Source organism: Petaurus breviceps, unplaced genomic scaffold, assembly GCF_028583685.1.
Source record: "Petaurus breviceps papuanus isolate PSGF00001 unplaced genomic scaffold, PetGlider_PUasm1.0 225, whole genome shotgun sequence".
NCBI classification, from domain to species: Eukaryota; Metazoa; Chordata; class Mammalia; order Diprotodontia; family Petauridae; genus Petaurus; species Petaurus breviceps.
Window position 1 is genome coordinate 7,690,254 of NW_027185889.1, and position 12,953 is coordinate 7,703,206.

The window sequence follows — 12,953 nt, forward strand, 5'->3', positions numbered from 1 at the left end:
TGGCATAGCTTCCAAATTCTTTTTTTTTTGGAGGGGGGAGGGCAGGGCAATTGGGGTTAAGTGACTTGCCCAAGGTCACATGGCTAGTAAGTGTGTCAATTGTAGGAGGCTAGATTTGAACTAAGGTCCTCCTGACTCCAGGGCCAGTGCTCTATTCACTGCACCACCTAGCCATCCCTGCAAATTCTTAAAGGAAAAGTTCAATGAGTTATTTTTTTCTTTTCCCAATTACATTAAAAAAATTTTTAGCATTCATTTTTTAAAATTTTGAGTAATAAATCCTTATTAACAAGTAACATTTTTAAGGATACACAATATGGAATAGTCTAGGCAATCCAATTCATGAGATTCATGCAAGAAAGAAACAGAATGAAAATTCAAGATCAATAGTCAACTAAATAGAGAAAGATTAGGTTATTTGTCGACAACTCCTACGTGCTTTACAGCTTCGGCATTATGGGTGGTTGTGCATCAATATATCCAAAGAACAAAAACAAAAGGGTCAGGAAGAAAAACCCAAATTAATCAATTCTGATTTGGATCATATAAGGTATGTTAGGGAAAATATAGCAGGAATATGTTCTAAAATTACCTACAGGTTTAACAATTATAATTCCAACTTTCACCTTCATGAACATACATTAATATAGGAATTACACATTCATGCCTAATAATCATAAGGCAAATTAATTACCTCTTCCAATGATTTACAAGTTGCTCGGGTTTCCAAGATTACGCGAATATTCTCCTTGATTTTTCTCAAAGCTATCTCAAGTTGATTTGGAAGAGGCAAACTTGGGTCTGGTATTGATCCTGTTGCTTCTTCAAACTGTTGGGAAACAGAAATTTGCAAAAAACAGTTCTACCACTGGGAAAAATGTTCATTTTTTACAAGTGCATGTTAAGCATAGTTTAAATGCTACCTATCTTTTAAACATCAAAAGATGAGATGATTTTACCTGATTGGGAAAGAAACATTTTCATCAATGTTCACAGTTATTTTATATCACCTAACTGGAAAAGTTTGGAATGTGACTAGATGAGGGAGTTTTATTTTAACGTTCTGTGTCTCTCTCTTCTAAGTGTATTTCGTATAAACAACATTGGATTCTGGTTTCTAATCCATTATGCTGTTTGCTTCTGTTTTATAGATGATTGATCCCATTCACATTCTAGTCCATTCTATATAACATTTCTATATAACAAAAGAGTCATATGCTATTCACAATTTCCTATGAAGCTCCACATACCTTTCGAGCCGCACTTAGTATTTCATTTTGTTGACTATCAAATATGTCTAGCTGCCGTTCTAACTCAACCTCTCTTTGATCCCAGGACATTTGCTGTTCTTCATGAAACTGTAGAAAAACAGTTTACTTCAATAATAGAGAAGAGAAACTAGAAAAAAAATTTTTAATGTAAATACCTAATGAAATATGACTACCAAAGGTGTTCAATATGATAAAATTGTTATATAAATATATAGTAGAATAATATATTATCAACATTAATACTATTTATAGCATACTTTCTGTCTTAACTATTATAACAATCATTCATTTTAAAAATAATTTGAGAAACAAGAACTAAATTTAGGCTGTTATTATACAATAATAAAGGGAGCTCCATACAGTCAAAAGTTTACAGGAGCCACTTGGGCAGTGGTTCCAATTTTTAAAAATCCTACTAGAGAAACATAATTATGCCCCATATATCCAGATATATGTACCTTGTTTTGCTGCACAATCTCTTCCTCTAGATTGCTGATTGTGTGTTCATATTCAGAAATTACATTTTTCAAATATTTCATTTCTTCTTTATCTTTGACTAATTCTCTATTTAGTTTTAGCTCTTGAAGACGAAGTTCTTCCATTTTCATGTGCCAATCTATTACCTAAATAAGACAAAAAGAAGTTTATATGTTGTATGATTTGTCCTTCATTCTCAAAGAGGATCATGACATCAAGAGGATGATGACATAACTTGCAACTGACTTTGATTTAAGTGGGGCAGGGCTGTGCAAAGTCACTTTCTCCTCCAGAGTCATCTGGGTCCAGTAGTCAGATATCTATCAGGAAGACTGGAGAAGGCCCAGGGCAAAATGGAAAATGAGAGATCTTGGTCCTTTTAAAGCTAAGGTCTTTTCAAGTATGCACTTTGGATGAGGCAATACTCATTCAGTGAATAGGCCTCTTTAAGAAGTGAACCAAGGGATGGCCCCTTCAATTAAAAAAAAAAAAATCAAACTGGGAGGGGAAGACCCTCAGGGTTACTGGCCAAAAGAAAAACAGTTACTATTTACATTCACTCTGAGTCAGGAGGACCTAAAAAGAACAGTTAAGTGATGCTTGAGCAGAGACCTATTGCTGTCCCATGTACATGTGTATATATGTAAATGCATTTGAATATATATACATACACACACACATATAAACATAAACTGCATGTAGGCACATTTGTATGAGATCACATATCAAGCTTTCCATAGCAAACTTATGTATTGCAAACTCCCTCATCTAGTCACATTCCAAACTTTTCCAGTTAGGTGATATAAAATAACTGTGACCATTATAAAAAACACCCATTTAATTAGAATGGATTATCTACCTGCACTCATTTAGATAAATTTTGTGTTTCACTATTAGAAAAAGGGAGTCCCAAATTCAAATGGGCAATTCTCAATAAGACAATTGGAGGTCCAAGGTAGCAACAATAAAACTTCATTAATTCCTATTAATTAGAGAAAGATTAGTCTAAATAATAAAAACTCTTAATTATAAAGTATTTCTAAAAAAATGTGAGCTTACTAATTTAAAATATATATTAAAGAAACTAGGCTTTTAAATGTATGGAGAGAATTCATTTGAGACCTAGTACAATGAATGATTAAGGTATTTTAAAATTAGGACTGAAATTATTTGTATATGAATGTTTCTAAAATGCTAGAAGATGATTGTTCTCTTTATCAGATCTACCATTTTCCCTTCATTCTTGTTTCTACAATAAATTTTCACATAAAATCTTCAAAGAAATGAAACCTGAAAGCCTTGCTGAAGTCTACATTTCTTCTGTCTACAGCACTGCCCTCATCTACCAGTCTGGTTAGACAATCAAAAAAAAAAAAAAAAGAACATCTTAAGTCCAGGAGTCAAGAAGAATTGCTTCTTGGCAAATCCACAAGAGCTCTAATGAGCCAAAAAACATCAAAAAGGAAAATTTCAGCCCAGCTACCATCTAGAGGAAACCAGGTGGCCTAGTGGATAGAATGCTAGCCTTAGGGTTGGGAAATCCTAGGTATGATTTGGGGTCATTAGAGGGAACTGTGTCCAGATCCATTTTATAGATGAGGAAACTGAGGCCCAGAGAGATGAAGTGACCTGTGTGTGGAGGCACGATCTGAACCTTGGTCTTTCAGTCTTCAAGTCCTAGAGTGTGACCCTGGCCTGTTAATATCTCAGTGCTCTAAGCAACTCTCTAAGACTATAAGTAGAGGGAGTTTACTCATTTGGGAGTTCTCCATTCCCAGGAAAACACAGGTTCAATTCCTAGCCCTGGTTCCACATCCATACACCCTGAGACCTTAAAAAGACTCACTAAAGCAGAATCTTACCAAAATTGCACATGTGATCTTAACCTTAACATCTAAGATCAAAACTGACCCACCTTCTGAGCCCCCCTAGCATCCTTTAAGGTGCTTATGAGCTCCTCGAGGCCTTTTAACTTTAATTCCAGCTCCAGCGTTTTGTTTTCCATGTTTCTCCGCTCCTCCTGACAAGTTCTGACTTCTTGCATGACTTGTAGTTTGTCATTCTGTAGCTGAATCATTGTTTTGGAAAATTTCTCTTGCTGTGCCAAGGGCAGGGCACCGCTGAACTGTCGTCGCAGAGCCTGAATGGTGCTGCGCAGATGCTTTGCTCTATTTCTCCCTTCTAAGCGGGCAAAATACAGACTCTGCTCCTTCTCATCAAGCTTTTGTTCAAGACGCAAGTTGTAAGTTTCCACCTTGCGCATCTGGGAAGTCACTGATTCCAATTTGCTAACAGATGTGGCTTCGCTAATTTGCAATGCAACAATGTGTTGATGCAACTTGGCAATGAGGGCTTTTTCATCTGACTGTGCCTGGTGCCAAAAGGAATTAAGGTGGGTAAGTAAGAAAATGGAATCATACCCTTGCTTCATTACCCAACTCAAATTTGACTCATTCCATAGGAATTCCTTGATTTCCTCTGCTAAAATTGAGTAAATGTGTAACCCCTCGCCATACTGCATTAGCATCTGACAGTCAGTACTATCAATGTTCCAACTGCCTAAAGGAAATTGTAAAATGCTCAAGCACAAGGATTGTGTCTTGCTTATCTCCCTTGTCACATAATTTCCACTGAAATCAAGGTTTAGGTTTTTCATGTAAATACTATATATGAATATGTTATATGTTTCTCAAATTGAAGCACAGCATTTTTACTATAATAACCTACAAAGACTATTCTATGATATAAGTTTGAATCATCCGATGAAAGAATTCTCAATCAGAAGACTAAGATTCTAGTCCTGGCTCCATTAAGCAGCTATGTAATTTGGGGCTACCAAAGTAATTATTTTCAGTACTTATAAAACACATTTTTAGTAACTATAAAATTCGATACCTACAAATTTTTCAATAACTAGAATACTAGCCTTATTTTACCAGAATGATGTGGTTCTAATGAAAAAGACTGAAAAGGACATATTAAGTCATTTAGAGGTTTTTTGTTTTGTTTTTTTAAAGAAAGGCCATATGTTAAAAAATAAAAATAAAACTAGTATCCTCAGCCAGCTTTGAGGTTTTTCTGCACTGTTTGTTCTGCATTATCTAGATCATAATCAGCAGCAGGGTCTATATTAGATGCATTCAATTACATGCCCATTCTTTCCTAATTCCCTTTGTTCCTACCACCTTTCTATTCCAGAGGGAGGTTCAGTTCCAAGGTATTCTAACCAGTTCTGACCAGACTCCTAGTCTGGTAAAATCATCCACAGCCTGATTTCTAAAAATTAATAAATTCATGCCTCTTATGGAGAGCTGGTGCTATTCTCACCTGGTAGTCTAACACCTGCATTCTCAGAGATTCCACTTCCTTTTCTCTGGATTGCTGATGTGAACTCAGAGCTTCAACTTGAGTCTTGGCAATATCAGAAATCTCCTTCAGTCTAGTAAGTCATATAATGACACAGTAATAACTATTAGGCATTTAAAAATTTTCTAAATGCAAAAAAAATTGGTTTAAAAAAAGCAATCAGAATGCTGAGTTTCTAGTCTTTAAGACAATCCCCTGGTTTATAACTTTTCTATTCAACATAAACAGACTATATCTAACATGCAATGTTTTGAGTATAAGTGTGCATTATAACATTTGGTCAAAGAGATCAACAAGAGGGCAGATCAGGCTTTCCCAGTTCCCACTAGACTAGTACAAGGACTGGACTTCGGATTTCACTTGGATAAGAAAGTCATGGATGAGGAAATCCCTTCTAATAGTAGGTCAGCAGCTTCTCTGAAATATATAGTCTCTCTCTCTTTTTTTTTTTAATTTTGGAGGGGGAAGGCAGGGCAATTGGGGTTAAGTGTCTTGCTCAAGGTCACAAGGGTAATTTTTGTGTTAAGTGTCTGAGGCCGAATTTGAACTCAGGTCCTCCTGACTCCAGGGTCAGTGCTTTATTCACTGTGCCACCTAGCTGCCCCAATGTATGGTCTCTTTAGAGAGTTGCCTAGAACACTATGTAAGGCAGTGATTTATCCAGGGTCATAAATACAGTACACGTCAGAGGTCAAACGTGAACACTGGGCTTGCTGGGCTTGTGCCTGGGCCCATGTCAGAAACGCCTTCTGCTGCGACTTGACCAGCACAAGTCATCCTCTGTTTGCTCCCCATAGCACATCAAGAAGGAGGGCATTTGGGCTTCTGCGTAGGTGGTCACTAATTTAAGGACTTCAAAAGTTGCAGAATGAGTCCAGAATATTGTTCCCACTGCCCCCAAACCCTGTAAACAGTGGCACACCCTAATAAAGCCCAGCCTGAACAGGAAAGATGAGCCAAGGGAAGAAATGAGACAGGATGCCACTGTTAATGGCTCTACCAAGCCTAAAGGAAAGGGGACTGAAGCCCAGCTGATCCTATCTCTCCATGGGCTACTAATAGCAAGGATCAAGACCAATGAGGCCTACATGCACCAGTGGGAGAAAGCTGATGATGTATGGCAGTAGAGCCCCAAGGTTTTACCCTTAAGCAAAGGCAGAAGCCTGAAAGTCAGTGATAGGAGAATATAAGGAAAAAAGGCTGAAATATCCAAGAGGAAAAAAACTTGATCAAAACAGCACCAGCTGATAAATCCCCCAAAAGGAACTAAAAACTAGATAGAAAGACAAGTTCTTCCTCAAAGAGATTAAAACTCTCAACAAATATTATGAGACAAAAGAAAATGAACTGATTTCTGATGAAACAACTCTTTGTAATACTATAAGAGAGAACAAGAAATATCAGAAATGTTCAAAAATAATTATTCAAGAAATTAAATCCTTATATAAGCATATATACATACACATATCAAAATTCACATTTCTCAATGAAGAAATTTTTAAAATCTATTAGCAAATTGGGGAAAAAAAATTAAACCATGGTGGTGAGTTGCTTCAAAGAAGCCAAAGAGAGATGAACATACTTGGAATTCAAAAATCCTGAAGGGGATGAAAATATGGAAAAAGAGGGGGGGGAGACGGTAGTAACGTTTTAAAAAGATATGATGTCTCTCAGAGCCAAAGCCAACGACATTTAAGGTAATGACAGCTGTGCAGGAAACGTCGAGCCAACTTGTAGATTAGAAGGTTCAAAGTGGCTAGGTGGTGCAGTGAATAGAGCACCAGCCCTGGAGTCAGGAGGACCTGAGTTCAAATCTAGCCTCAGACACTTAACACTTACTAGCCATGTGACCTTGCACAAGTCACTTAACCCCAATTGCCCTGCCTTCTCCCCTGCAAAAAAAAAACCGAAAACAAAAGTTTCTAAGAAAAACGAAACAAATCAAAAAATCCAAATGTCATAGAAATAAAACTACCTATAATTTAGGAATATAGAAAAAAAAGGACCGTAGGAATCCATAGTTCACCTCCTGTAAAGAAAGTCATATACTTTAAACTAAGAGACATAAAGAGGTTAAATTTAACTACTCTAGTAACAAATTCTGTAAGCAGCTAGGATCATGCACCTATATAAAGGAAATTAAGAAATAGTAAACAGGAGGGAAATAGGATACTCTGAAAAGCCAAAGTACTCAAGCTACACTCTGAAATGATGTAACCTGCAAATATGAGCCTAATCATTAGTAAAAAAAATTATGTTCAACAAAAGAGAGGGCTTTGAGAAATTCCTATTTTAAAAAAAACAGACACAAACAGAATATTCTACTTGCATACACCCCAAGAAAGGTTAATACAATTACTAAGGAAAGAACAGGTAAAGAAATAAATTATCACGTGTTCAGAGATCATTTTAAAAATGTAAGAGAAAGAAAAAGACTGCTCTAGGGAAGAAGGAAAAAAAGAACTGTCAAAAGATTTAAAGTAGACAAGAGGACAAAAACATAAATAGAATGAAAAGAAAAAAAAGTGAAAATAGAGGAACAGAAATGAAGTATCCAACCAAACAATCCCCATAGAGGTGAATCTATGGGTTTTGTGAGACCAAACTGCAGAGGGGGAAAGAGGCATGTGTGGGAAGAAGGGAAGCAGAGACAGAGAAGAATGAGAGATGTCCACAATCCATGGGTAAACAGAAAAGGGATAGGATGAGTATGGTCTCTCATCAAGAGGGGCTAAAGGAGAATGGGAAAGGCAGAATGAGAAATCAGAACTGGGAAAATCAAAGGAGAAGTCTTAGTCTAACAGGGGTATAGGTAGGGCATTCCTATACGGCAAGAAGTGCAACAGGAGATGAGAGCCTCATAATGGACTTAGTATTAGAAAAGGTATTCACAGGGAGATCACCTTATCTGAAAGTGTTGTGACTTCCAGGACAATGTCCTGCTCTAGGAGAAGGAATAAGAGAATTCTTAAAGGCTGGCTTAAAGGTAGCTGGAAGTTAGAGGAGAGGAGGCCATACACCCACAAATCAGAAGGTAAAGTTAATGGGATAGAGAAGGAACATGGGGAGGGTAGGAAAAGAATTGGACTGTGTGATTATGGACAGAGTAATTTCTACCATGTGTCACTGCCTCTAGACACATTATTTCCCCCATGAATTGAAAATTCTGAGAGTCAGGCACAAAAGAAAAAAAAAAAGAATATTGAGGCAAGATTTGTTGGAGAAACAAAATAGAAAAATGGTTAGAAGGCACTCAAGATTAAAGAGGAATAAATAAGAATAAAGACCAAAAATCAGTGTATAAAATTTCAGTGCAGAAAGGGAAGAGAATTAATAAAGAAAACAAAGCAATCTTTTTTTTTTTAAAGAAAAATGGGCAGCTAGGTAGCGCAGTGAATACAGCACTGGCCCTGGAATCAGGAGCACCTGAGTTCAAAGTTGGCCTCAGACACTTAACACAAAAACTAGCTGTGTGACCTTGGGCAAGTCACTTAAGCCCAACTGCCCTCAAAAAAAAAAAAGAAAAAAAAAAAAAAAGAGAAATAAAAGATAGAAAAAAGAAAACAAAGAAACTAAAGAAGTTGTGCGTAAGAAGAGGAAACTTTAAATTAACTAAGGTAAGAAAAAGAAGGGGAGAAGGGAAAATAAAGAGGGGAAGAAATAGTTAGCAAAAGAAAGAAAAAAAAAATCAAGATTTACGGAAAATCTCCAAGGCAGGGAGAAGGGCTAACAAATGAGAGTAGGAAGGGGAAGGAGGGAAGCCTATGGGATAAGACTATGTCAAAGTTGCTTAAAAAAAAACTAATTGTAAAAATAAAGTATTGGTGTCAGGGAGGAAAGAAATATTTAAAATATTTTAAAAACATTAAGGACATAAATTGAAGAAAACTCTAACATAACTCTCATAACTTTAAATATCAAATAACTCAATAAAGTGGAAAAATGGATAATACAACAAAATCCCACAATCTATTCCTTATAATAAACACATCTAAAAGGTTAAACACATTCAGAATCAAGATGAGAGGCTAGAACAAAGTTACTGTGCATCAAGTAAATCCATAAAAGTAGGAATTGTGATCATGCTAGCAAGCAAAGCAAAACCAAAAATTCACAATATGAGACAAACAAGAAAAATAAATAGCACTTAAAGAAGTCACAGACAATGAAACAATATCAATATTAATAGATGTTAGTACTAAATGGCAAAGCATTTAAATTCACAAAAGAAAAATTAACTGAATTTTAAAAAGATATAGATAGTAACTCAATAACAGATGACATATTCCTTTCTCAGAGTTGGACAAATCTAATAGAAAAGTAAACAAAAAAAATTTTTTAAACAGAAGAAACTATGGGGGAATCTGAAGCTAAGAGATTTCTGTAGTCTTCTGAACAGAATCCCTAAATAATATACATATTTATCCATACAACATGGCACCTTTGCAAAAATATATTTATTAGGGCACAGAAAAACTGTAAATAAATGGTTTTTTTTAAAAAGCAGAAATATAACCTGTACAGAATATAACACCAAAACCAAATAGTAATAATACAAGGAACACTAGCAAAATACAGAAAATTTAACAGGCTAAAGAAGAAATCATAGAAACAATTACTATTATGATAACAAGACAACAGACCAAAATTTCTGAGATCCAGGTAAAGAAATTCTCAAGGTAAATTTTTTTTTCTAGAAACATAAATTACTGACACAGATGATTAACAAACTAAATATGTAATTTTGAAACATTAAATAGAAAAGAAAAAGACACAAAATGAGGCATAATTTAAATAATTGAAGAGAAGATCCCTGGTCATAGCAGTCTTATCTATATGACAATGACATTTCTACTAAAGTGAATTTATAGATTTAGTAGCCCAGTGTTTGACAAACCTAAGATCACAAAGTAAGGGGAAGACTCCTGTTTAATAAGAACTACTAATAAAACTAGATAGCTGTTTGTCAGCACATATATTTAAACCAGTATTTTACAATATATACCACAATAAACTCCAAAAAGATGAAGCCTAAACATAAAAAGACATCATAAAAGGAGAATACGAAAAAAAAAGGGGGAGAATCATTAAAGAAAAAAGGGAATTAGGAATTGCTAGGATCATAGATTTAGAGCTAGAAAGGACCTTTCGGGTAATTGAGTCCAACCACCTTCATTTTACAGCTGAGGAAACTGAGCCCAAATACTGTAAGTGGCTTTCTGAAGGTCATCAAACAACTGGTAAGTTTCTGAGATAGGAACCCAAGTCTTCCTTACTCAAAATTAATTATTCTATGTACATTATCCTGCTCCAATAAAAAAGAGAAAGCAAACAATTTTAAACACATAAAATATAAAAGCTTTTGCACAAATAAAATCGGTGCTGCTAGACTTAAGAAGAAAAGCTGATTCTTGGATGTGGGAGGTAGTCTTTGCATCAAATATTTCTAATAAAAGTGCAAGAGAACTGACATAAGCATAGAAAACTAGAAGCTACTTCATAATAAATAAGCAGTAAGTGGATGAGTAGAATACTCAAAAGATAAAATAATCAACTATCAGGAAAAATACTGCAAATAATACAGATATAAATTGAAACTCTGAAGTTTCATCTCTATACTCATCAAATTGTCAAAGATAATAAAATTGTCAAAACTGGAGAGGCTGTGAGATGACAGTAACACTAATACACTGATGGCAGAGCTATGAATTGATCTGATTCCAGAAAACAATTTGGAATTATGCAAGTAGTTACTAAGCTTTTTGTAACATTTAACTGACATCCCACAACTAGACTTATACCTTGAGTAGGTCAAAGAAAGAAAGAAGAGCTCCATACATACTAAAAATACTCACAGAAGCACTCATACAGTAGTAATTTTTTTAAAAACAGGAATAGAGTGGGAACCTATCAGATTATGACAAAACAAACATCGAAGCAAAAGACAGGATAAATGTAAGCAATTCAGAGAAAAATTTGAAGTGAATGAAGTGATATAAATGAATAAAGAAGAAACAAGAGAAGAATATTCTCAATACCTACAAAGATAGAAATGAAAACAAGAATAAAAGACATCTGAAAGTTGATTAACTGGAAAAAAAAATCTTGGTTTCAGAGAATAGAGAATGAAACATAAATTCCCTTCTCTTAGAAGAATGGTGGCTTTGTCATTTGGATTGGTTTAACTGTTTCATTTTGTTTTTTAATTCTGATGGGAAGATTCAATAAGAGAAAATCTGAGAAATGGCTGTAATGTTTAAAAAATACAAAAGGTAACAAGAAACTGCACTCATCTCAGCAATTCAAGGTTATAAGACAATTCCAAAGGACTCATGATGGAAAAAGCTATCCATATCCAGAGAAAGAATTACGGTCTGAATGCCGACTGAAGCAAACTACTCGCTCTTTCTCTTTTTTGTTTTGTTTTGTTCCTTCTTTCTCGTTCATTCCATTGGTTATAATCCTTTTTTACAACTTGACTAATGTTTAATGTGAAGGTTTTTGTAGAACCTATATCAGATCACATGCTGCCATGAGGGGGAGGGTGGAGGAGAGGAAGAGGGAGAAAATTTGGAACTCAAAAGCTTGTGGAACTGAATGTTGTAAACTAAAAATAAATTAATTAAACTTAAAAACAAACAAAAAGATAACAAGAACAAAAGAATTTAGAAATCATCCATTACAATGTCAATCTGAAGCATTAATTACTTCTGCAATACTACAATTACAAATAAAAGTAAATTAACATTTACATAATACTATTGCTAAGACTCTAAAGAGGCTCTATTTTCATTAGTAAATCAAAGTCTCCAGATGATTTGTAGCTGTTCGACATAATATTTGGCTAGGGCATCTCCTAATAATTATGCATTTTCTACTATTTTTTTTTTGAAAGAAGACAGTCCCTACCATACTTTATTTTCTCAAAAATCTCAGAAAATACCTACAGGATTCAGTATTCGGCCACTTTTCCTTTTAAATTCTTTAGTGATTTTAAAATTCTTCAAGATACATTTTCCACCACTGTTAATATGACTTAATTTGATAAAAAAGATGTAAAAAGATTATTAAAAATGTATGTGTATATATGTGTGTGTTTTCAGGATTGAAAGGGAAACAGGGGAGCTACATTCGTTCTTCTACTTTTTAGAACCAAAGATTAGGTTCAAAGTTTTAAAATCATCCCCAGTAAGAAATTAATTGCAGTAGGGATTGAAAAACTGAATTCTTCCCTGTTCCTTACCCAAATTTCTTACTCAACTTCAAGTACTGAACACACTACTTATATGCTTATAATATCAGTTAGAAAAACATTTTAAGGAAACTTTTCTGCCCTATAGGAAAAATGTATCTGATACATTCATATCTCTATAACTCTATTTTCTAAAGATTTAAGGTTTTTCGTTATCTTCTTATATTTAAATGTAAAAACCAAACAAGATTAACAGGTGTAAGTATAAATAAAAATGAAGAATACTTTGAACTTAAAAAAAGATTTCTAAGAAATAGCAGATTTTTACCTTCAAAAGCCACTTAATGCCTTTCTCATGTAAAGAAATGATTTGACTAAAAGACCATCATTTTTACAAATTAAAACCAAGACATGTAGATGATGATAAAGACTTAAAGTACTTACTTGGACACCTCCACCTTCAATTCCATTTCACTCTTTTCTAACTCTAGAATCCGCTGCTTATCAGCATCACTTACTTCTTTACTCACACTCTCAGCTAGCTCATCTCTCAATGTTCGTTCCAGCTGTTGTGCAGCCAAGTTGATTTTAGTAAGCTAAAAAAAAATGTACAACTAAAAGAGCTGCTCTTGGCATATTTATGCATC

General features: G+C 34.7%; 1 protein-coding gene across 6 annotated transcripts in view; it reads right to left on the minus strand.

The window, feature by feature from the left end:
- The window catches only part of CEP290 (centrosomal protein 290), a 98,869-nt gene that overhangs the window by 44,033 nt on the left and 41,883 nt on the right, over positions 1-12,953 (minus strand). For all 6 annotated transcript variants that reach the window (XM_069095117.1, XM_069095119.1, XM_069095120.1 and 3 more), the window contains 6 exons: positions 12,751-12,902; positions 5,076-5,187; positions 3,664-4,119; positions 1,730-1,894; positions 1,251-1,358; positions 695-829 (listed from right to left, as the gene is read on the minus strand). In XM_069095117.1, coding sequence (XP_068951218.1) covers positions 695-829; positions 1,251-1,358; positions 1,730-1,894; positions 3,664-4,119; positions 5,076-5,187; positions 12,751-12,902 — 1,128 coding nt within the window. The remainder of the gene's footprint in view (positions 1-694; positions 830-1,250; positions 1,359-1,729; positions 1,895-3,663; positions 4,120-5,075; positions 5,188-12,750; positions 12,903-12,953) is intronic.